Raw genomic sequence first — 23,238 nt, forward strand, 5'->3', positions numbered from 1 at the left:
TCCAGTCCCACAGCAGCTCCTGTAGTTTTCCTTGGCTCAGAGAAGCAGAAGCGTCCCCTGAGCCCTGGCTCCCCTCTACCGCAAAGCAACTGGCTTCCATTACCCCTGACAGCTCCAGAGTAACAGCCCAGCCCCCGGCCCCAGCCTGGCTCCGTGCCGTTCCCTTTTATGGTGAAGCGGAGGGAAAGCAAGGGGCGGGGGTGGGGTGGGGGGAGTAGGTTCTCGCTGGGGGCAGAGGACTGTAGCGCTCCAGGGCCTCTCCCTCACCAGAGACCCTCAGCCATCTACCCACAGTCTCCCTTCTCCTCAGTGATCCACTCGGCTCAGAACACACAGCCACTCTTGCTTGTCCCAGCCCTCCCTCCCGTTTTCCCTCCCTCGCATCCGGGGGGTGATTTCCCACTTGGCCCAAGTCCCACGGTTTGGGTTTTGATTCCGGGAGGGTCCACCCTATTTCCGACGCCCACCCCCGAAGGTGGGGGGTGGGGAGCGAGCCCGGGGAAGGGAGGCACTGGTCAGATCACAGGCAGGATCGTTCCCCTCGGCGGATGTGGGGCAAAAAGACGGGCGCCGAGGGGAGGAGCACCCGGCCGCCCCAGCTCTCTCCCCATTCTGCACCGCCTCTCACCGCCCTCTCCGCCGCCGCTGGGGCCAGGGAGGGGACCCTGAGGGCACGGCCCAAAGGAAGCACCTGGCAGGGCCCAGCCGGGAAGCGGAGGGTGGGCAGCAGCGCGGGGGGCCAGGGCAGGAAGTGGGAGTCGGAGTCTAGGGGTCAGGCCGAGCCTCTCACCCTACCACGCCGCCGCACCCTCGTCCCAGCCCGCTGCTGGGCTTCGGGGAAGCGGCCACTACTCCGCGGCGTCCCCTGCAGCGCCAGCTGCGTCCAGCTGCGCTCCGCCCGCGGCTCGTCCACCCCCTACGGAGGGGGCCGTCCCTCCGCAGCCCCGCCCGAGACCCCGCCCCCGCGCGGCCCCTCGGGGAGCAGGCGAGACGGCGGGGCTAGAAAGCCCGTTCCGGCCGAAAAGCACCGCCGGAAGTGCCTGGTTTGGATTTTCGCTCGCGCTACCAACTTCCGGGCCGGGACTCCTACCTGGAGCTAGTGCGCAGACCGCTTCGCCTTGAGCTCCGCTGATCAGGTGAGAGGCACGCAAGCGCGCTCCACGGCGCTTCGGCGGTGGCTGGGCCAGGGGGCGAGAACGGGTCCCGGCCTGGGCGAGGAGAGCGCCAGCCCCAGGCTCAGTTCCTCCTCTTCTCCGCAGGATGATCACAGACGTGCAGCTCGCCATCTTCGCCAACATGCTGGGCGTGTCGCTCTTCCTGCTTGTGGTTCTCTATCACTACGTGGCCGTCAACAATCCCAAGAAGCAGGAATGAAAGTGGCGCTTTCTCCGCCCCAGGTAACTATCCGGGGCTGCAGCGCCCAGCCCCCGGAGAGTGGAGTGGCGAGGCCGCGCCAGGGCCTGCAGGGCTCGAAACTTCAGAAAGTGCCGGGCCAAGCATGATACAGTCCAGAACTGAGCTCCTTAATCCGCACACAGTAGGGAATGCCTTACAGTGCCCTGCCCATTCCCGCTGAAACTGCTCCCTGCTAGAATGGGGGTCAGTTTCCTAATCCTCCTCAGCCCCTGTCCTGTCTTCATGGTGCCCCCATCTTCATGGTACCCCCATGCCCAAGTTGGGCCTTTGAGAACAAAGAGACACTGACACAGAAAGGAACAAAGGTGCTGAGGGTGCCATCCGAGTATGCGGATTTAGGCTCTTCACTTAAGTAGTCCTCACTTCTCCAGGGTTGTTTAGGCTTTAATTAGGCAGAATTGGGGGCGGGGACGGGTTGTACTGATGTAGAACTGGGGAGCAAGAGGCACTGAGTTAGGGGTCGGCTCCTATACATCCAAGTCCTAGACAAGAAAGGTGAAGTGGGGTGGGGGCCCTTAAGTATTAGTCAAAAATGTAAAGGGGGAACAGGTTGGATGGGAGTTGATGCCTGAAGGATTTCCCCAGAGGACAGCTGCAGCATTTTCCTTACCTCGGGTCTTTCCCCCTCTTTTCTAGGGTTCCAGGACATAGTCTGAGGCAAGATGGAGGGTGTGAGGGGCCTTCACACTTCACTTCATCCCTCTACCCATCACAACATACAAAGCAACTACACCTGGAGTTTTCCAAACAACTTTTATTTCCTAAAGTCTTCCTTAACCCTATGGAACAAGAAGCTGCCACTGAGTAGGGCCCAGTATAGGGGCTTTCTTTTCTACTCTCTCCCCCCAATATAAAAATAGAGATATATATTTTTTTTGTGGTCCCCAAATCTTGTGCTGTGGAGGGTGGGATGGGGTAGCAGGATTCTGTTTTGTCCTGACTCAGGGTGATGCTCTGCGATGCCTCAGAACAGTGTGGCTGGTAGTCACCATTCATTCATCTAGGCCTTGTGGTTGTCACGTGGGAGCCAGAGCCGAGGGAGGGGACTAGCACATTTCTCACTGTGTACCCCGTCTTGGGACTGTATCCGGGAATGAAGATGGAGGCATCAAACCCGGGGAGAAACAGTGAGTGGGGGTGATTTAGAGACAAAACAAACCTCAGGTTGGCCCAAGGGCCCCCCGATGTAACATACCCGGGACTGGGAGTCAGACATACTACAGGAAATAGGAGAAAAGGCAGGGGCAGAGCTGGGCCGTGGGGCCCCTGCCTGAGGCAGCCTGCAACAGAGAAGAGAGAGGAATCAGGCTTGTGAAAACTCTGCCCTCTTCTAGTCTGTCTGACAGGGGCTGGACGTGAGAGCGGGGAGATGGCTAGGCTAGGTGGGCTGAGCACTGCACAGTGGGCTGATGCTGGAAGGAGCCAGCTCCTAGGCCTTAGGCCCTAACAAGGAGTTGTTTTCTTGTCCTTTGGAGTGAAGGCTGAGGCCATGATGGGAAAAAAAATCAGGGACTAGATTCTCAATGCAACTACCTTTAGTCTTTTGGAGGTCAGAGGGAGTAGGGAAGGAAGGGCTAGAAGTGATAGGTGGGCTGAGGGACTGGACCCGGGTGCTCACCCTGGTGCAGAGCTGGGTCCCGGCTCCGGCTCACTGCTCTCCCTGGTCCGGGGCATAGGGGATGTGGGGCCCGAAGAGCCTCTCATCCCTCTGCGAGTCGGCGGTGAGCCCCGGCCCAACCTGGGCCTAGCCTGTGTGGACAGGGGGTGGGCTGAGAGGCTGGCTTTTTCTATTAACTTTTTTGCTTCTGGGTTTGCTTCTAGACTTTCCGTGTGTAAGAGCGTAGTACAGGGGTCAACACAGTATTGGGACCTTGAATTTCTGGGCACTGTCCCTAGCTGAGAGGGTCAGGCAGGATCGTAGCTAGAGAATTCATGGGTTCAGTTTATGACTATACACAGTGAAGTCCTACTTAACTAGGGGAGGCCAGAGGATCTAGCAGCATGGCTGTATCATGGCTAACATCTGGCTGAATAGAGAAGTGGTGTTTGGAAAGAGGTGGGAGAGCTGGTGGGTCTCTCTCTCAGCTTTCTGTGCCTCAGCGCCTGCCAGGGCAGCTTAGGCCTCACGCGTCCAGTCTCTGTCTGTGCCCAGCTGCGGCCAATTTAACATGAGCACTCTGGACTGAATAAGGAGTTGGTGGCACAGCTGTTCTTAGGAGCAGCAACCAGATGTGTTACCTGGGGAATCCGGGACCCCTCCTGGCGGGAACTCTCCTCGGGCAGGTCTGGGCAGAAAGAGAGGAGAAGCTAAGGGCAGGGGCAAGCAATGGCAAAGCTAGCAGGCCGAGGTTAGGGGGTATCTGGCAGGGACGCAGGTTGGAAGCAAGCAAGAGACCTGGCTGAAGGGCTGGGGGTACTGGACAGACAGGCACTCTGGCACCAGAGCAACTCCCTGGTGCGGCTGGGGGGAGGCTGTAAAGCAGTGCTGAGCAGTTTCCCTCCCGCTACCCCGACGAACAGCGCCTTGCTGGCCTCTGCCAGAGTTGTTACACGGGGGTACGGAGAAGACCCAAAAATGCTACCTGCAGTCGTGTCCTGATACAGGGGATCCGAGGTCCAGTCCCTAGCAGCCCTTTCCCAATCACCATGACAGCCTCTGGCTTGTCCCCTGAGGACAGGAGTGAGCAGCTGCTCCCTAGGAAACAAAGAAAACTGACATCAGGATAGGGGGCCATGGAGAAGAAGAGGTAACTTTAGAGCAGGCTTTCTCAGTATTGGCAATATTGACATCTTGGGCTGGATGATTCTCTGTTGCGGGGGCCTGTCTTGTGCATTGCAGAATGGTTAATAGCTGTCCTGGCCTCTGCCTACTAGATGGCATTTCTTTTTCCTCTGTCCACTCCCCATTGTAACAACCAAAAATGTCTCCAGACCTTGCCACGTGTTCCCTGGTGGGTAAAACGGACCTTGGTTGAGAAGCATGGCATGCTCTAGTCTGGTCCAAGGAGTGGAGTAGCAGCTTGCAACTTGAGTCCCAGCCCATCAAGCTGAACTACCCTATGCATTTGCTGACTTCAGGGCCTGTCCCTTCCAAGTGAGTAAGTGTTTAAGAATCAAGTCAGTACCCAAGACTGGAGGCTTGAGGGCTCCCCATTGAAGAGAGTTGTGGGCTCTGAGGGAGTTAGAAGATGTGGGACTGGAGTCTTAGGAATCATTCCCATCCAGTCCTGTACCCAGTTGGGTGTATGACTTAAAAGGAGAGCAGGTGGCCTAGGTTTTATGTGAATGATAACGGTCACAGCATTTGCCGTGATGATAGGTGAAGGGCCTCAGCCTTTTTTTGTTCTTTGGTTTTGTCTAATGTTGCCCAGTTCCTGGAGTCAGGAAGCTTGAGTAAGGAGCTGGCACTCAGGTTCACCTCCAAGGGTTAAGTGAGATGATGTGCGTAGAGCAGTGCCTGCCATAATAGGTGCTCAAGAAACGGTAACTATTATTTTATTACACAAAGATGTCCGTTAACTTCCAGCTTCCTGTATGAGGGCATGGGTGCCCTAGTGGTTTGGGATGTTCCAGGAGGAAACCTGATGGCCCTGGTGTGGCGAGGCCTGCATTAACTTTCTGCATCAAGTCAAGAAAGAAGAGCTGAAGAGATTGGTTTAAGCCTACCGGGTAGTCTGGTCTACACCCTGGGGAGTAGGGAAGGAAGGAGGCTGGCCAACCCAGATTTCGGCAGCAGTGGGTACAGACCTGATATACTGAGTGAGCTGGGCAGTAGGCAGGGGCCCATGCTCTGTGAGGCTGCCGGGCTAGAACTGGCAGGATTTGAGGATGGGGCCATGCTGCTTGAAGTAGGGCGATGGGTCAGTGGCTGCTGCCGCCGTCTCCTGTCCTGGCTTCGGGGCTCTGAGGGGAAGGGACACAGGGAGATTAAAGGGCAAGTAAGCAAGGCCCTGTCACTCCACTGCCCTGCTGGCTCTCGTGCTTGGCACCCCTCTCTGGAAGTAAATCTGAGGTCAGTGGAAAGACCTCTGGTGTTTATTCCAGTTACCTGGGTCACAGCAAGCCCTCATCTCCTCTCTGTGGCCATCCACCCTGCTCACTCGCCCCGTTTGTCTTCTGGCGGGGAAGTTACTGGGCTTGGCTTCTGAAACTCAACTTCCCCAGGCTTCTCTCACCTCTAACCACTCCCTTCCTGCCCCCAAATGCCAGTGCCCCTCCGCCATCCTATCCTTGGTCCCCTCCTGCCGTGCATACTCTCCCCACCCCACCCCCAAGCTGCTCTGGAACCCTCTCTCCTGAGCTGCAGCACAGTGGCCTACTGGTATCTCTACCTGGCAGTCTCCTCGACCCCGGCAGGACTGATTTTCTCCCATCCTTCCTTTTGTTCTCCTTATCTTGGTGAAAAATGTGCTAGAGACCTATTTCAGCTTTCAACTCTTCTCTCACATTTAGATTTGTATTTAACCAAATATAGACAATTCTGCCTCTGCCTTTGCTTGAATTCCTTCTTCATTTTCTCTTGCCATGGCCAGGGTCCAGGTATAGGTTTTTATTTCTCATTCAAGCTTTTGAAAAAAATTCCCCACTTGTTGCTCTAGCCTGGATCTGTCCCCTTGCACAAGCCCAGCTTTCACACAGGTGCCAGAAATTATTCCAAAACACAGACCTGATCAAAAGTCATTTGGTTCAGGCAAAGGGGAGATACTGGAGGTCTTTACCACGGCATTCAGAGCTCCACCCTCTGTGCTTCCAGTCCGCCCATCCTTGGTAGGATGCCAACTTGGGCCTTCACACCCTCTGCCATAGCCCCTGTAGCTGATGGCTGTGTGCTTCGTCTGCAGTGTCTGTTTCCTCTTCTAGCAAGACGTTGGACATCTTAAGTCCAATCTCAAGTGTCACCTCTGTGAAGCCTCCTTGACCATCACAGGTAGAACTTACTGTTCCCCCTTCCTTTATTGTCCTTTGCTCACTTGGCTAGTAATTATTTGTGATTTTTGTTTCCTCAGTGAAAAAAGTTAGTACACATGAAGTACTTATGATCATGCCTGGTACATAGTACTCAGTAATCGTTCACTAGTATTCTGCTTGAAACTGGAATCTCTTGAGGGGAAGGACCTTGTCTTCTCCAGTCTATATATCCTGGTGCCTACAAAATGCTGCCCAGAAAACCAGAGACTTTAGTAAAGACTTGTTTTCCTGAATAGCAGACACCCACCATAGACCATGGGCTGGCTCAATAATCTCCCGGAGTCTAAGGACATATGCTTATACCCTTTGGGGCGGCTCTTTCTGGGCCACTGTTTGTGGCTAGCGCCTCACTGCTGCAGCTTCTCAGAGCAGGTGGTGACTGGATGGTGTAGGGAGGCTCTCCGGTTTGGCAGGTCCTTCTCATCACAGAGGGATGGCAGATGCCGGATGCTCTCAGCCTGAGTGAGCTATTTACCTTCCTGAATTCAGTGGAGGTCCCAGGCTGCCACTTGGCCTCTAACAAAGCAACATGTGTCAGACGGAAAACACCTCCAGCTCAGGAGGTAGGTGACAGTAACTTAAGCTTGGCCAGCGATAAGGAGCAGTAGTCAGCAGTGGCAAGACTACTTCTGGAAGTCCCAAACCAAACTTTTAAAAATTGACACTTACATGAATAAGGAATAGAAGGGAGAGATTTCAGGACAGAAGCTACTCTAGCTGTGAGGAGTTTGCTGAGAGGCTGGGTACCAGTTAGAGCCAAGAGTCAAAACTAACCAGACCTATCAATTGTTAAGTCAATAATAAGCAAACAACAACAAGAAACAGACGTTAGGGTACGACAGAGGTGACACACAGTGAAAGAGCAGAGGTCAGAGACTCCTGGCCACAGTCAGCCTGAAGCATTACGTACCACCAATGACTTAAAAATACTGTAAAACCTGGCCCTGAGTGATTCTTTAGTAAAACATATCAGGGCGATATCCAGATGACCGTGCATACCAGGTAGAAATGAACTTGATCAAGGATGGAAATAGTGGGGTTCTCGATGATCTGAGTATCTCCACACACAGGTCTGTTGAAATCATGTTAAGGTGAAGCCTCACCCACCCAGGAAAGGTAAGAAAGAGATCAAGTAAGAAAGCGAATGAAAGCCTTTAGGATGTTTCTAGGTTGTAGCAAGAAATGGAGTAACACTCAGGAAGGTATGAAGCAGAACAGGCCTATGATGAAAAAAATGTCAGTGTGAGTATACGTATTATGGGAAAGATACTATGGACACAACTCAAAAATCCTGCTTCTAATAGAGTTTAAGGATAGGAGACCAGTCTGGTTTAGGAGAGGCCTAATATGGAAAGGATAAGGCATTTAAAGATAGCATTTTAACCCTCAATTTTTTTTTTTTTTAGGGGGAGAGCATGTGTGCACTGGGGGAGGGTTAGGAGGAGCAAGCAGAGGAAAAGAGAGAGAATCCCAAGCAGGCTCCACACCCAATGCAGAGCCCAATGTAGGGCTCGATCCTACAACCTTGGGATTGTGACCTGACCTGAAATCAAGTTGAATGCTCAACTGACTGAACCTCCCAGGCGTCCCTTAAAAGACTATCTTAAAGCCTGGCCCGGCCTGCCTATAAAGTTGTCAATGTGAGCACACAGCCCCATTTCTCATGTTTTGCCTTTTGGCTCCCGTATAGTCCAGGCCTACTCGGTCCCCACTGAGACAAGGATTTGAGGGAGGAGCGCCAGCTGTTATTTCTTGGTTCTAAGCTATAGAAACAGTGGCTTGAGGCTGAGGGCAGAGTGATGTGGGAGTCAACTCCGCTTCCAGAAGTGGTGAGATTGTATTTTATGGTAGTCAACAGCAGATTCCATTAGGGGAGCAGGAGGATAATCCTGGGGCAGAGGTCTGAGGTAGAGCCAGACTGACCTCCCCAGGGTAGGAGTTAGAATAGATCTAATGGCTTCAAAATGTAAAGGAACAGTTATTTGACTTGGCATCTTTGAACTGTCCCTACATGGACCCCCCTAGATCGAACTGAATCCCTGGGGTGATCGTAGACCTGATTTATGCCCTCCAAAGACACGCACTCACTCAGCTCTCAACTTCTTGTCTTTTATCCATTCAAAAAATATTCACTGATCATTGCATAAATGCAAGGTGCTAAGAGAATAAATAGATGTGTGAGGAGACATTTCCTGCCATCAGGCTTTAATCTACTTTACCACAACACTGGTTTGCAGTGGAAAAAGTAAAAGTAGTGACGGTGCTAGAGGCGTTCTTCCTCTGTCTTTGACTCACTTTTCAAAGGAACCTCCACTCACCATTGGACTTGGGCTGCTCTACCAGAAGCAGCCCGTCAGCAGAGCCACGGCATGGCCGAGGCCAGGAAAGCGTTGTAGTAGCTGTAGTAGCTGCAGGTGCAAATACCAGAGCTGGGAGGGCGGGCAGGGGCCATGGCAGGGCGACAGCTGACAGCCTCCGCTTTTACACTGCCCTTTGTCTTTTACACCAGGGTCCCCCCCGGCAGGCCAGAGGGCCAGGGAATGTGTTTCAGTCACTGGGTGGCACTTGCCTGACTGCAGGGTGGGGACTAGGATGAGGCACCTGGGGTGCAGCCCGCCCCTGAGTCCTGGGTGCCCCACCGGGCCTCACCTTAGTCCTTGCCCTGCATGACCGACTGGAGAAGCTGGTTGATTTATCCACCTTCACCCCAGCAGGCCTTCCTTCAAGCTCTGTTTTGCACCAGTATCTTGCAGGCTTTCAACCTCCCACTTCCCTGACTCAGTCGTTGGACTAGCTAGTCCCGGGAGCTGGCCTTCCTCTGCAGCCACAGCTGCTGCCATGTGCCCTTCTGCACCCGCTGGCCTGGCACTTGGTTGCCTAACTGGGAAGGTGCTGCTCAGCATGTGTTTTGTAGCTGGGGGACTAGGTAAAGAAGCTCCTGGCACTGCGGTCACAGGATGGGGGTGGGGTGGCTCCTTGGAGGCTCTTGCAGTGTCCTGTCTCGGGAACATTCCTGTTCACCCTGAGCTGCCTTGCCCGTTGGCCTCCTAAAATGTTCATCCTCCAGTCTTGAGAACAGTCTTGAGAACTGCCAGACTAGTTCCCTGTCCTCTGCTTTAAGCTTCTACCTGGGCTGCCTAGATCTTTTCTGAAATTTTCTGAATAAGCCCAGTCTTCTGCTCTGTTCTAGCCAATAAAGGATAGTCATGAATTAAGTATACAGTTAAATGTGATACGATTTTATACATCAGTGGGAAGTTTCTTATAAATTTACAAGTCAGAAGAAAATCTTTTGTCAGATCACAGTCTCAGTTTTGGGTTTAGAAAGTATAGCAGCTTTATAGTTAGGTCTCAGAGATACGGGAGTTGTGTTCTTCCCATCTCAGAAGACAAAGTATGGCTAGATGTGGCAGGGGCCAAAGAGCCAGATGTGCAGAACCAGGAAACAGCACAAAGCTACAGGGTGGATCAACAGGACAAATCAAGCTGTTTTTCTGAAGGCTGGTTAAAGATGCCAAGTCCAAATACCACAGTCTGCATTTCAGGTCCCTATCCTAAGCTGGGGCTCATCTCTAGTCCTGGAGCCCTCCTGGGCACTCTAGGAGACAAAGCAGTAAAGACTGTAGCACCTAGAGTCAAGATTCCAGCACCCTGACCTTTCACTTCCTTCCTGTATTCCTGTTTGGTATAATTAGTAACCCTCTTCTCAACTCTTTGACTTTAGAGACCTAGTTTATTAGGTCTCACAGGTTTTACACAAGTCCCCAGGGTGTCTCTTCCTGGAGCCACCTCCTTTTTTCTGCCTCTTAGCTCCTTGACCTGGGGGACATCACTTCTCACTTGTTTTGCATACACCTTCGTATGGATGATGCCTAGATCCACCCTTGATGTCACCTTTTCTAGAGGCTGGCTTTTTTTTCTGCCTGCAGGACATCTCCATATAGATAGCCCACCACATCCAAGCATGTCTAAAATAGAGAAACTCACCACTTTTTCTTCCAAACAATGTCTTACCATCACCACGACTCTTTCTTTTGGCTTGTAACCTTGAAACTCTTAGCTTGCCTCTCTTCCACCACCACCGAACCCTGCCACCTGTTTCTGATACATATATTTATCTCTCCTTTCCAGATCCTGGTACAGCCATTCGTTATCTCACATAGCACTTACTGTCAGGATTCCCCTCCCCCTGCCTGCCCAGTACATACAGTTCACAGGCCACTCTTGCAAAAATCGTTTGTTCCCATCATTCTCTGAAGCATACAGTCGTCGTCCTGTGTCTCAGTTAACTCATCATCTTTGTTTCAAGACATTTCAACTTCTTCCTCCAACCTCTCTCCACCCAATGTCTGTGCTGAAGGGCCTGGCCCTTTGCACCAGCTAGGTCGGTCTGCTGCCTGGCCCCTCTGCAGCCGCGCCGGCCCTGGCTTCCACCCTCCGTCTGGAGGGCTTTTGTCAAGCCGTCTGCTACCACCCACTCTTCAAAACCATTGCTCAACTGAACATTCTTGGGCCACTTACTCTCGAGTGGTCTATGATGGTGTCTCCCCCCGTGCCCTGTGTTTATGAGGGTGTGCGCTTTTATGTTGTTTACTGCCCTGTGTCCCCGATTAAATTTCGAGTCAGTCAACCAGGAAATACTCAGTACTGAACATGCACCTTTTCTCTTTGTTATTTGGAGAAGTAACAAAGACAACAGAATACATGTCTCTCACTGACGGAGCTTCATACGACACTTTGCATTGGGGAGGGGGGTGAGGTCGATAATAACATACTGATGAAAAACTGCGCAGAATCCTCCAGTGAGGACCTGGGCCTAGAGAGAAGACTCTTTCCTATTTCTCTTTTGTAGTCAGGGAAGGGGAATTTAGGATGCTGACATTCCTTCCCAGGATCTATGAGTGAAGAGGTATGAGAGGCTGACAGAAAGAAAAAAAGAAACAAGGAAAAGAAATTTAGAGGAAGTCTGAATAACGATAAGTGAATAACTCTGCTACTTAATAGCAGTGATCTCTTGGACTAGTCACTTTTAAACAGCCTGTTTTCTCATCAGAAAAATGGAAAATACCATCCACTGAACAGGGTCCTTGTGAGGATTAAATGAAATATATACATGATATTGTTTTGTTCACTGTTTAATGCTATTTAAGTACACGGCATTATTATTAGTTTAATACTTTCCTTCAAACACACTGTACAAAAGCATCCTCTCCAAACGGTGGGAGAATCTCACTTGGACTAGAAGCCGGGGTAACTGTGTTGCTTCTCAGGGACAAAACGTCTCACTGGTCAGAGCTGCTAAGGAGACCGCTGTCTCCCCTGCGGCCGCTCCAGCAGGGCGGGCAGGGCCCCACGGCCGCTGCCCCAGGGCATGCTTCCAGTCTGCGCCAGGGGTGCTAAGGAGGGCGGCCCCGAGACCAGCAGAGCTCCTAGTTCCAGCTTACGAGCCTCCAAACTCTGGCGGGATGTCTCCAGCCCAGAGGCCACGAACAATCCTGATTTGGGGTTTAGTGCGTTCCTGGGAGCAGCACTATGACACTCTCCCCACCAACGTCTGAGTCGCCCCCACGGAATGGCTCCATGGTCTCTTCCTCTTCGTTCTCCCTAAAAGCCCATCTGTTTCTGGTATACATTTGAACCCAGAATCTCTCATCAGGCAGGGTCTCATCAAGCCAACCCTAGGAGTTGAGCGGCTGTGGCCACGGCTGGCAGGGGCCAGACTGGTGTGTTGTAAGCCTCAAACAGAAGCTGTCTGTACTTGTTCCGGTTTTCTCTGGAGGACTTAGAATCCTTCTGCTACCACATTCTGAACAGGCTCTGAAGCCAGGAACAGTTTCATCCCATAGAGACCTTGGTCAGGGGTCGCCATCTCTGCAGTGCTGCTCCTGACAAGACAGTCTGACCCCATTCTTGATACGGAGGCTCCGCATTTCACTGTGGCCCTGTTGCGGCTAGTGTTCTGTCCTTGGAAATCGCCCTGCTGCCCGGCACGCGCGGAAGCCCAGGCGCCCAGGACTCCCGCCTGTGCACACACAGCACTGCTCTGGGCTCATGGCGCAGGGAACACCAAGGTCGCAGGAGAGGCTGCAGATTCCGCTATAAACTAATTTTATTGATTCACCCCTTGGTCCCAGCCAAGTGTGCATCTTCAAGCTCTTACTTTCCCCAGCAATTCCCCAAACAACTGAACACCTGTTGCAGGGGCTCCCAGACTGGCTTACCTCTGATGGGGCCCAGCACCCGGTGGCTGACCTTTTGAGTGCTAGAGCCCAGGCCTGACAGCCCCGAGGGCCGACTGCCATGAAAAGGAAAGCTGGGGGAGTTCTTCATCTGTGGACAGTTCTGTGGGCCGCCGCCGCCGCCTGTACCGGTGCTAAAGCTGCGCGCGCGGCTCAAGGGCATTTCGGAGCAGGACACCGGCAAGCCGCTGCGAGGAAGCAAGCAGGTGCCAATGAGTCCTGGGCCAGGGAGGCCGTGTCCCAAGGCCTTCCCTGCGATCTGCTGTTCAGTAACGCAGCAGCTCGGGTGGGAAGGCACAGGGGCTCACTGCAAGGCACAGGGGAGGAATCTGTGTCCACAGACAGGGTGTCTAACCTGGGACATACCAGCTCATCTCAGAGTGCCTGGGAGCCCTTGTTCACGTGCTCCGCAGAAAACACGCTAAGGGCCATGGGGCCGTTTCGGGGCAGCTTAGCTCTTAGTGAATTCCCCTCCTTATTCCCTTGGTGCTGACCCTTGGAGCCCTCGGTTCTCCCCGACCACTGGAAGCCAGGACCTGCCCCTACCCCCACCACAATTACATTTAATTTTGTGCTGGGCTCTGGAGCAGGGAATCCCCTGGCCCGGTTTCCAGATGCCTATAAGTCTGTAGCTCCAGGGAAGAGGATCCCATTTTAAAAAATGTACTCTTCTTACCAATTTTAGTTTGCTCTGAATATACTCACCATGTGGCCCTTTTGGGATTGGGGGGGTGGGCACAAATCCCTGGGAACTCCTTGCTCTAGAGCCTGTTGCACTTCCATACCCTTTCCTCCGTCCACCCTGAGGGTCTTACTTGTTACTTTTGGGTGGAGTTCGAACGCCTCTCTTCTTGCTGCTGCCCGCGTTCGCAGTGCTGCTCAGGCCCCGGCTGGTGCGCACGTGTCTCAGCAGCCAGGCGCGGAGGTTCGTGAGGCTGCTGTGCTCTGACAGCACAATCCGGGGCCACGGGTTGCACTCTGCCATGTCCAGGGCCGCGATGGCCATAGCGCGGCCCACCTGTGGGGTGGTCCAGTTTGGCTCAGCGTCCAGGACTTCCAGCCTGGGTTGCTGTGCACAGTGGAAGGGAAGGGGAGGCCTGGCCCCTAGTTTCCTCAGTGGGTACCCTACATTTTGTGCCAGGGCTTGTTTATCTCGGCAGATTTAAAGCCGTTCCCAAAAGCGTTGGTCGTTTGGGGACGCTCATCCTTCATGGGCAGGAGCAAGTGTGCTTTCTGGCCGGTGCCGGGAGGCGCTCTCCCAGCAGGAGGAGGTGCTTCAATCTCTTCTATAACCTGCTGCTCTTTCTACTTCTCCTGCGCATCCTAGGACCCTGGGGTCCACTGCAGAGGTGCTGCTTGTAAGCCCAGGAGTGAACAAACCCAATAGAAGGAAGAAGACCAGCTCAAGAGGCAAAGAATCTGACTCAGATGTGCTGGGGATTCAGAAATAGCTCAGAAATAGCACCTACTCGGCCTCCCCCCACCATCAGAGTCAGGGGCCTGCCTCTACATTAGCTGCGGAAAATAAGCACAGTGGTGAGATGCTGATAGTGGTAAGCCTCTCTTCAGAGGGCTGTGGACAGCAGGAGTGAAGACCCTTCCAGACTTTGAGGCTCCCCTTTTCCCCAGGTGTCCCCTGTATTCATACCTGTTCAAACAGTTCCACAGTGTATCTGGAGGGGAAAGCCGGCGGGGGAGGGGGGCTGGCCCGCCCGTTGTCATGGCAGGCAGCAGGGATGCTGTTGACGGAGCGTCCAGTGTTGTAGTTGCATTCAAGTGTGTAGCTAAGACACAGAGACCTCTATTAGTGTCCTGCCCAGACAAAATCAGGACCGAACCACAGGGGACGGCCTAGGTGGTCTAAGAAATAATCACTTGGAAAAGAGTGGATACAAACAGAAAAGGAACTAGCAATTGACCTCGGCACTGCATCAGGTACCCAAGAAGTCCCAAGAAAGTCAGCCTCTAGGCTACAGACAGTAATGCTAATGGTCAGCCTGTCTCTTAAGAAGACTTGGGCCATCTCTTGCTCCTCCAACAACTTAGACTGTGTATGGTTTTCTTTAAGGAAGTTCCTTCATCAGCTATATCCCAGTCTCCCCTAACCTGTGGATTATCCCTGAGGCTTTGTAGATTGCAACCCGGCCGCTTCCCTCCTTAGACTGGCCATCTCTGCGGTCTCGGGCATACATGTTCTTCTCTGAGAAATTGCAACCCTGGAAGTCGAAGTGTGCTGAGTTCAAGGAGATGAGCTTTGGATACAGCATATTTTCCACCTGTTTGAGGGAGGAGAAAGGCAATTCAGGAGAAACAGACGGAAACAAGAAGGAGCAAGCAGGGGCCACGTGACTAAGGTCACAGCAGATACCATTACAACTGTCAGCAGTAGTCAGCGCTCCCTGAATGTCGCTGTGTGCTTGACGTTATTTCCAGGTGTTGGAAAGGTACGCTTCTATCTCCTTTTAAACTCTTAACTTTTCTCCATTAATGCAAACTTCTCCTTTTCCCCTGATGTCCCAAACTGTAGAATAAAGACTACGATGCTGACAGCTTGGCCTTTGTTCCAAGGTCATTATGTAAAGACTGAGACACAGAGTCCCAGTGCCATCCCCCCTTGGCCCTCTGAAGCTTGCTGGGAGGGAGAATACCTCTTGCAGCCACAGGCCTTCTTGCCACAAGGCCACCTTCCCTCTGTCTGTGGCCTCACCTTTACCTCCTGACCTGCACCGTTTCCCACACTCACGTGGCGCTCTCTGGATTCCTACCTGGGTGCTCTCATCACTAAAGCTGTTTCCGTACATGAAGCAGCCCCTTTTGGAAGCATGTCCATGCAGGTCCACGTAGTAAGCCACGCCACTCTCTCTGGGAGGGATGGCATCGGCGGCTGGCTGCGCACCCTCGGCGGACTGGTGTGGCAGAATCCACACGCCGCTGGGCTTCTGTTCTGCGGACTCGGTCTGCGTCCAGCCTTCGGGGTGATCCCCATTAGGTGCGTGCCCAAGGTGAGCTTCGTTTTGGATATTATTGGTTTTCTTGAGGTCAGAGAGGGGAGCATTGGGAGAGAGATGAGGATTGTGCTGGTGCTCGGAGGGGCTCTGGGAGTTCAGTCTGGAGTGCACATGGTGGTAGAGAAGCACAGCTTTGGCCCCATAGATGGCTGGGTGCAGGACTGCATCGGGCTTCAGGTACTGACGGTTCAGGTTCACTCCACGTGAGTCTGTGCTGTAGGAAAACAGACTGAGGCAGAGTCTAGACATGAGAGTAGATGAAGGGGGGCTGTGGGAGGCTGACTTATAAAATGAGAGGCCCAGGTTGCATTAGTAAGGAACGAATGAGAACAGGCCCTCTATTTGGTGGGCTGTCACCCCGACCACAGAGACCTAAGCACGCTCCCTCTACCCAGACGGACCTGCGTTTATTCTAACTCTACTCCTTCCAGAGAGTGCCACTAGATATGCCATGTTCCGTCTCTGTCCCCAGACAATGAGATGGGCCTGCCCTTGTCTGGGTGCAAGAGGATTGGGAATACAGGAAAAGTTAGAGGAGAGGGGGATGGGGAACAATCCTGACAGGCTGGGGAGGCTTCTTACCGGTAGTGGCCCCGGACCACACCGTCGGGGTTCAACATGGGAATCAGCTTAAAGACAAAGAGGCGACGCAGGGTTTGGGCGCGGGGGTCATCAGGTCGAAGGATGAAGTCCAGAAAGCCATTGAAGACAAAGCTAGATGGAGTCTCCCCGGGGTGCACCCTACTGCTTAAGAAGAATATCTGAGGCGGAGAGGAGAGCAGTCATTAGGCCAGTTACTCCCTAGATCCGCTCTAACAGTACTGGGGAGGGGGCCCTCTGACAGTACTGGGGGCGGGGCCTCTGACAGTACTCGGGGAGGGCCTCTGACAGTACTCGGGGGTGGGGTGGGCCCTCTAATAGTATACGGGGGTGGGGTGGGCCCTCTAATAGTATATGGGGTAGGGGGCCAGGCACTCTAACATTACACGGGGGGTGGGTCCTCTAACATGGGGCAAGGGCGGGCAAGTGGAGGGGAGCGGTCACGCTTGTCTCCGAATGCAGGCCTCCGAGGCTAAGGCTGTTACCCAGGGGTAACATGGCCTTAAGCCATCAACAGGGCCCAGGGCTACGGAAACGGCCCGGTGCTATCTTTATGCTGTTCCCACTCACCCTCTTGCCTGTGAATCGGAATGGTCGGGGGGTGCCGGTATCAGGAAATAGCTGCTCTAGACGGGGCTCTCGATCCTCTCGAAGCCCATGGCAGGAAGTGATCGTTAGCAGATCTACACGAAGTCCATCCAAAGAATAGCAAAGAATCTCACGGTGGTAATAAATGGTGTCCAGGGGGCTGTGGGGAGAAAAATCATTAAGCCAGGAGAAGTCCCTCAAGTCCTAGCAAAAGGTGAGCCCCATCACCAGCTTAGGATTTGTAGGAGCTGGTATTTCGCTCTAACCTTTGGGGCCTTCTAGTCCCTCGCAGTGTTAAATGAGGTTGGGGATTTGGGTAGACTGAATTACTGGAATGCAGAACACAAAACAGGATGAACACATTGTTTTCGCCCCAGTTTATGGCTCTCTACTACAGATTACTTTGTACACAGACTCGCCCTCTGCTGGGACAGAAAAAAAAAAAACGGTGTGCTGAGCAATGGGAGTGCTATGTTCTGGATAACTGATGGGACCTCGGATACTAAGAGGCTTGAAGTGGCAGGTGGATGGGTAGAATGCAGGCGGCAGTATGCTGAGGTCATGGTCACACAGAAACGTATTTGTCAAAGGCACCCAAAGTCCCACATTCTCTACAGAAAAAGAACTGGTGACATTTGGGTTGGGGGCTCCTGGGGCAAGTTCCAGAAGTGACAGAGGTGCTGTCTGCTGTGTGGCGGGAGGAAGGAAGGGGTTGGCACCTGCTATGGGTAGGGTGGTTCTCCAGAAAGCGCTGGTCTAGCTGCTTTAGCAAATCCTGGCAGTCACTGTAGGAGAAGGGGTAGCAGAAGGCGAAGAAGGTGGTGGCCCCACGGCCCTCCACGAAACGGTGGACAAAGGACAACACAAACTGCGTCTCTGTCATCTGAGGAGCAGAGGAGGAAGAGGGAGGGGCTGTTGGTGTGAGAACTAAGATCCTATTGGGATCACCTTACACCCTCAACACTGCCCACTTCCCTCCCTCTGGGACAGTCCGGCTCCTCGTAGGCTTCCTGAGGCGGGGCTTATCCTGGGCTCAGCCAGCACTAGACAGAAAACTGGTACCAAAACCTGGTGTCCCACCTGCCTGGTCCTCTGTGTCGAGGGGACCTCCTCTCTCCTTTCCCTCTCCTACTTTTAGCACCCAAGTCTGCCCTTCCTCCTCGTGGAGAACTTACCTCAAAGGTGGGCCGATCTCGAATGCGTTCCCAGCGTGGCCGGGTGGGCAGCGTGCGCACAAAGGGGGCCATGCCCTGGGAATACAGCTTGCTCTGCTTGTTCATGTTCATAATGTTGATCTTGATGAGTTTCCCTGGAGCTCCTCCCCGGACACTGAAGTAGAACCATGACCTGAGGGCCCGAGGAGGAGGAACAGGTGGTTATATCCCGAGGGCTGGAGAGAGGCAACGTGGGACAGCCGGAGCAGGCGAGGCCTGGGAAAGGCCTGTGCGGTACAGAGGAGGCGAGGAGAGAGCGAGGAGGGGAGGGAGAGGAAGGGTACCGATACGATGAACTGTAAGACCGCTAAGTGAGACCCTCCACCCTGTTCCCCTTACCTGTTCCCATTCTCGAATTCAGTTTCAGCACAGTCTGGACGGGTCCACACGTTGAACTCATAGTCAGGAGAAGAGGCGATGCTACTGCTGGGGGCTGATGCCCCCCCACCTGCCGCCCCTTCCCCATCACTAGCTGCAGATTCCACCTTCTCCACATGGGCTAGGTTCCCTGAATCAAAGCGAGAACTGAACAGCAGTCCCCCGCAGCGCAGCTCCATGACGAGGCCGGGAAAGCATCCTCCTGCCCACTCTGGCCCTGACAGCTGGGGCGAGGCGGGGGGGGTGGCCCAGGAAGAAGGAAGCACAATGAAAACAAGTTTTTTGGGCATCTCCTGAGAAATGAAAGCTATTCTTAGGGGGTGCCCTAAGAAGCAGGAGGCTCTCTGCACCTCAGAAAAGGCCTTAGTGGCCTTGTAGCAAAGGCGAAGAGAAAACGGATTCTATCCCCGCACAAAGGGTTATAACTGACCTAAAGGGACCCCATTTTACTCCAGCTTGCCTATTCCAAAATGAAGCACCCCATGGCGTAACTATGTTGAGAAATGCTAGAGTCCAAACGGTTCTGCAGCTCAAAGACTAGGGAATAACATTGGAGAGGTCAGATTTCCCAAATCTAGCCCAGATACACCCACCACAACACATGGCCATCTTGAAACACGGGCCATTCTGGATCTTTTGTTCCTAGATGGGCTCCCCACCCTCCAAGCGGGGCAGAGCAGCGGCGAAAGCCGAGATCCTAAGTTTAAATGGGCAGCTTCTCTCCACTCCTCTGTCCTCACAAGTACCGGCCAGGCATCCTTCTGTTGCTCCCCTGAACCCTTGAAAGGGCTAGTTCTTCCTTTTTTGTTATTACCCCACGCCTATTAATGGAAGAAAACTAGAAAACTGTGGCCTTTGCCAAGTCAAAAGAAACAAGGCGGAAGCCACCTGCTCACCTGAACACCGTAGCTCGGTTGCAGTTAGGGCATGGGTCTGTCTCCAGCCCCCTCCCGCCCTGCAAAGCCCTGGAGTCCCTGAATAAAGCTACGCTGACAGTAGTCGTGCTAAGTGATGGGTATCCTGAGCACCCCTAAAAACGTGGCTGGTGGAGACCCACCAGGGAGTTAAGGGGTGATTCTCGACCCTCGACTCTGACAGACCCTCACCTCACACTGACCGAGCTCGCCGTGGGCCGGGTGGGGTTCGGAGGCATGAATGGACGACACGGACCCACACTCTGGGCAGGGGCCTGGGGGGTGAGAGGTGCGGGCGTGGGGGTGGGGCCGGGGAGTCCCGGGCTGGGGGGCGGGGCGGGCCGACCCGGCCGGGCCGAGGGGCGGGGTGGCATTCCAGAGGGGCTCCGGGCTGAAAGGGGCTGATAAGGGGGCGGGGCCGGGGCCGGGGTCGGCGGGGCCCGCGCTCCACGCAGCGCCCCTCACCTCTCTCGGGGCCGGCGATCCCGCTCCCTCTCCCGCTAGCGAGGCGCCACCTCGGGCCCCGGCACCCGGGCCCTCCACCCAGGACCCAAACAAAACCCGAACGCCGCTGTGCCGGGACCCCGCTCTGCCAGGAAACAAGAAGTCTGTCGCCTATTGGCCGCAGATACAGCTGGCTACCCGCCCAGTAAGGCTCGCCGCCATTGGTCCGCACTCAGGGGTTCCCTCGAACGTTAGCGGGTACCTGAGCCAGTGGCGTTTGGGGGCTCGGCGGGCCGATCCGACCGGAGGGTTCCACCCGGGTCTTCTCAGAAGACTGTTAACGGCCTGCCCGGGAGGAGGAGGATAGGACAAAAGTGAGCAAGAAATAAACTGGAAGGCTTACCTGCACAATAAAAGGACAGTGTGCGAAGCTAATTATTGCGAACCGCGCTCCTCGGTGTATTTTACAAATCACCTTCCCAGGTCGGCAGATCTCTCGCCGTGCGGGGATCCTCTGGTACCGTTACACGGGGCAAAAACTTGAGTGGAGGATGCGGGCATCGATCCCGCTACCTCTCGCATGCTAAGCGAGCGCTCTACCATTTGAGCTAATCCCCCGCCTACTGCCGCTCTTCTTCCTTTTGCCTTACAGGCTGCTCTAGGCTGGCCGCTGACCCGAGGACCGACCGTAATTCAAGACATTTATCTAGCAGTGTACAGTGGGATCGTGGGCAAGATTTTTAAGGCAGGAGTATAATAACTACACGTCAGCAATAGTAATAACGTATCTTCGCATTTAACCCACAAGAGGGCTAGATCGTACACTGCCTACATACTGTAGGTGGGTTTTACCGAACATCTGCCGCGCTCCTGCAAATCCGTAGGGGGCCTCTGAGTGAAACTTTCTCTCTACGGGATGACTGAAGGGAAGTAAGGGGAAAGCTAAAAAGATTCTACGAAGTCCTTCGAGCCGGAATCGAACCAGCGACCTAAGGATTGCCGCAACTCACACCACTACAGTCCTCCGCTCTACCAACTGAGCTATCGAAGGCTCCGCTGCTTCCGAGGCCTGCCAATTCCTCCCTAATGCTTACCAAGGCCACACTACTCTGAAGCTCGAGATTTGACGGAAAGTTCCCCATCCCGCTTTATAAAGGAGCTCGCCCGCCGAACCCCTTCAAGGCGCACAGAAACAAAGGAAGCCGGAAAGAAGGTCGAGCAAAGGACCGGCTTCCCAATTCTGGACAAAGGAAACAAGCAATACACTTCCTTTCCACTTCCCTGTTTTACAAAACCAAACCAAACCAAAACAAAACAGCCCACACCACCTCTACTCCCCTGGCTTTTACAGGATTGCGGACGCTTTGAGATCCACTCACAACCATGGGCGGCTGGGCAGCATTTCCCGTCCGCGGCGGGCACGCATGTGTGCTCTGCAATTGCACAGCCTATTAGTCCAGTTTACAAAGCTGGGGGCTTGCTTTCGCTATTCGCTTCAGATTTCCCTTCGGTGTCTTGGGGGCGCCAGTAAAATCGTACTGCTCTCCTGATGTGAAGGGAATTCATTAGGTCAATTAACCAACATTTTGTCAGGATTTATTCGTTCTGGCTGGAGCATAGAACATACATACCACAGAGCTGCTCGCTGCGTGCAGGACTGCGAGCCGTCCGGCAGCGCAGAAAGCCTGCGATTCGGGCTTGGCCGCAGGCGCGGAGCGGGGGGCCCTGAGCGAGGCAAAGTGAGCCGGTCCGCCGCCGGCCGCGTCTCGCCACACCTCCGCGCCTCTTTCCAAGGGCCTGGCCTGCCAGCCTACAATCCTCCGCCCACTAGAATTTCCCGGGGCTTTGAAACAAACCTAAGCCCTAACTCCCCTACGAAGCTTTGCTTCATGGTCTGGCGGAGTGCAAGTGTGGGGAGACCCGGACCATTTCCAGCTCTGCGGCCTGGACTACGTGGAGTCACAGTCGCCCTGGGCAAATCCAGGTCCAGTGATGGTTTCAGGCCCCGTTGCAGCCCGACGCTTTAAATCCGAGGTCTCTGATGTCATTGAGCACCACAGGGCTTCCCTCCTTGCGCCCACCCACGGAGCAGGAGGTTACCACATTCCCACCCATTGCTTAGTTTAATTTGATTCTGCTGCTGCAAAGCCTACCGCTGTGTCCCAGAGTGTTCATTTGGGCAGTTTTCTTGTGCAGTCTTTAGTGTGCCCGTTGGCTCTCTTTCTTGAGGGGAGAGGTTGCTGGTAAACCGAATATATATTTTTTCAAGACGAGATTTCCCATAACCTACAATTAACCATTTTAAAGTATGAACACTTCGGTAGCACTTAGTGCATTCACAGTATTATGCAAATGTCACTTCTTCCTAGTTTCTAAACTTATTTTTTTAATCACCCTAGAATATCCTGCACTCTAAGTATAATCATTCGCCCCCACCTCTTCCCCCACCCCCATACCCAGGCAACCACTAACCTGCATTTTCTCTGTGGCTTTGCCTATTCTAGAGATCCCATATAAAAGAAGTAATAAAATATGTGACCTTTGTGTCTGATTTCCACTTGTCATAGTGTGTTTGAGACTCTTCCAGGTTGTATCATGTGTCATCACCTTCTCTCTTTTGGTGGTTGAATAATATTCCATTGTAATTAATATCCCATTTTGTTTATCTTTCTATTGATAGGCTTTGGGCTGTTCCTACCTTTTAGCTTTTATGAATAACAGTGCTATACACATTCAGGTACAAGTTTCTGTGTGGATATATGTTTTTATCTTGGGTGTGTACCTAGGAGTGGCATTGCTGGGTTTTGTGGTCATTGTATTTTTAACTCTTGGAGGAACCACCTAATTGTTTTCCACAGTGGCTGAATCATTTTATATTCCCACCAACAATGTGGAGGGTTCCAGTTTCTCCCCATCCTTGCCAACACTCTTCTGTATTTTTTAAATTATAGCCAATTTTCAACAAAATGAGCTCAATTATAAGCATTTTCCTATGTCATTACAGATTCTTTGAAATCATTTGATTAGCCATTCTGGTTTTACAACAGGTTTTTTTTTTTTAAATAATATTCATCTTATTGTTGGACACAGTTTGTATCTAAATTGTATTAATACTGCTACAATAAATGTTCTTGTACATAAATCTTTGTCCATATTTCTCTTCTCTAATCTCTGTATCTTCAGGAGTGGAATTACTTGGTAAAATAGTATGGAACTTTTAAACGTTTTGATAGATATTATCAAATTACTTCCCAGAAACCTCACACTGATTTCTAGCACAGCATTCATTGAGTAAACTATTGCTTAAAAAAAAAAAAAAAAACTTTGTTAATGGGCAGAACTGGTAACTATTTGAAATTTGCACTTTACCAATGAAATGGACTTTTTAAAAGTGTCTTCACTTTTTAATGAATTGTCTTCTATCCATATTTTTGTTTTTAGGCTTTTCTTGATTGTGAAAGTTTTTTTT

The 23,238-nt window shown here is 52.8% G+C and overlaps 2 protein-coding genes and 2 non-coding genes across 9 annotated transcripts; 1 reads left to right on the forward strand and 3 right to left on the reverse strand.

Moving 5' to 3' along the window:
• Window positions 1-1,036: 1,036 nt before the first annotated feature.
• Window positions 1,037-2,289, forward strand: OST4 (oligosaccharyltransferase complex subunit 4, non-catalytic). The gene is made up of 3 exons (XM_029938120.1): window positions 1,037-1,136; window positions 1,260-1,397; window positions 2,053-2,289. The coding sequence occupies exon 2, from the start codon at window positions 1,261-1,263 to the stop codon at window positions 1,372-1,374; it is 114 nt and encodes a 37-aa protein (XP_029793980.1). The 5' UTR covers window positions 1,037-1,136; window position 1,260; the 3' UTR covers window positions 1,375-1,397; window positions 2,053-2,289.
• Window positions 2,153-19,913, reverse strand: AGBL5 (ATP/GTP binding protein like 5). 6 transcript variants are annotated; one of them, XM_029938115.1, is made up of 15 exons: window positions 19,791-19,913; window positions 18,373-18,635; window positions 17,995-18,166; window positions 17,539-17,702; window positions 16,802-16,979; window positions 16,214-16,392; window positions 15,389-15,872; window positions 14,730-14,899; window positions 14,272-14,407; window positions 13,439-13,641; window positions 12,606-12,811; window positions 5,164-5,319; window positions 3,999-4,111; window positions 3,035-3,165; window positions 2,153-2,696 (listed from the first exon to the last, which is right to left on the reverse strand). In XM_029938115.1, exons 2-15 carry the CDS (start codon window positions 18,588-18,590, stop codon window positions 2,525-2,527), a joined length of 2,682 nt encoding a protein of 893 aa, XP_029793975.1. In that variant the 5' UTR covers window positions 18,591-18,635; window positions 19,791-19,913; the 3' UTR covers window positions 2,153-2,524. The 6 variants fall into 6 exon arrangements, with proteins under 6 accessions (XP_029793975.1, XP_029793973.1, XP_029793974.1 ...); XM_029938113.1 differs by having other exon boundaries at window positions 18,373-18,704; XM_029938114.1 differs by lacking the exon at window positions 19,791-19,913 and having other exon boundaries at window positions 15,389-15,845; window positions 18,373-18,789.
• Window positions 19,914-20,314: 401 nt separating this feature from the next.
• TRNAA-AGC lies at window positions 20,315-20,387 on the reverse strand. The gene has a single exon. It is a non-coding gene; the product is annotated as a tRNA-Ala (tRNA).
• Window positions 20,388-20,730: 343 nt separating this feature from the next.
• Window positions 20,731-20,820, reverse strand: TRNAY-GUA. Its single transcript is given in 2 exon segments — window positions 20,731-20,766; window positions 20,784-20,820. It is a non-coding gene; the product is annotated as a tRNA-Tyr (tRNA).
• Between the last annotated feature and the right edge of the window lie 2,418 nt (window positions 20,821-23,238).

Source organism: Suricata suricatta, chromosome 4 (assembly GCF_006229205.1).
Source record: "Suricata suricatta isolate VVHF042 chromosome 4, meerkat_22Aug2017_6uvM2_HiC, whole genome shotgun sequence".
Lineage (NCBI taxonomy): Eukaryota > Metazoa > Chordata > Mammalia > Carnivora > Herpestidae > Suricata > Suricata suricatta.

Excerpts from the sequence above, each read along its gene's own strand:
- OST4 (XM_029938120.1), top strand. The coding sequence starts at position 1,261 with ATGATCACAGACGTGCAGCTCGCCATCTTCGCCAACATGCTGGGCGTG.
- AGBL5 (XM_029938113.1), bottom strand. The coding sequence starts at position 18,701 with ATGCCCAAAAAACTTGTTTTCATTGTGCTTCCTTCTTCCTGGGCCACC. Across the intron at positions 16,393-16,801 it reads TCCGATTCACAGGCAAGAGG|ATATTCTTCTTAAGCAGTAG; the intron begins GTGAGTGGGAAC and ends TCTCCGCCTCAG. Across the intron at positions 13,642-14,271 it reads CTGTGGAACTGTTTGAACAG|GTGGGCCGCGCTATGGCCAT; the intron begins GTATGAATACAG and ends ACCACCCCACAG.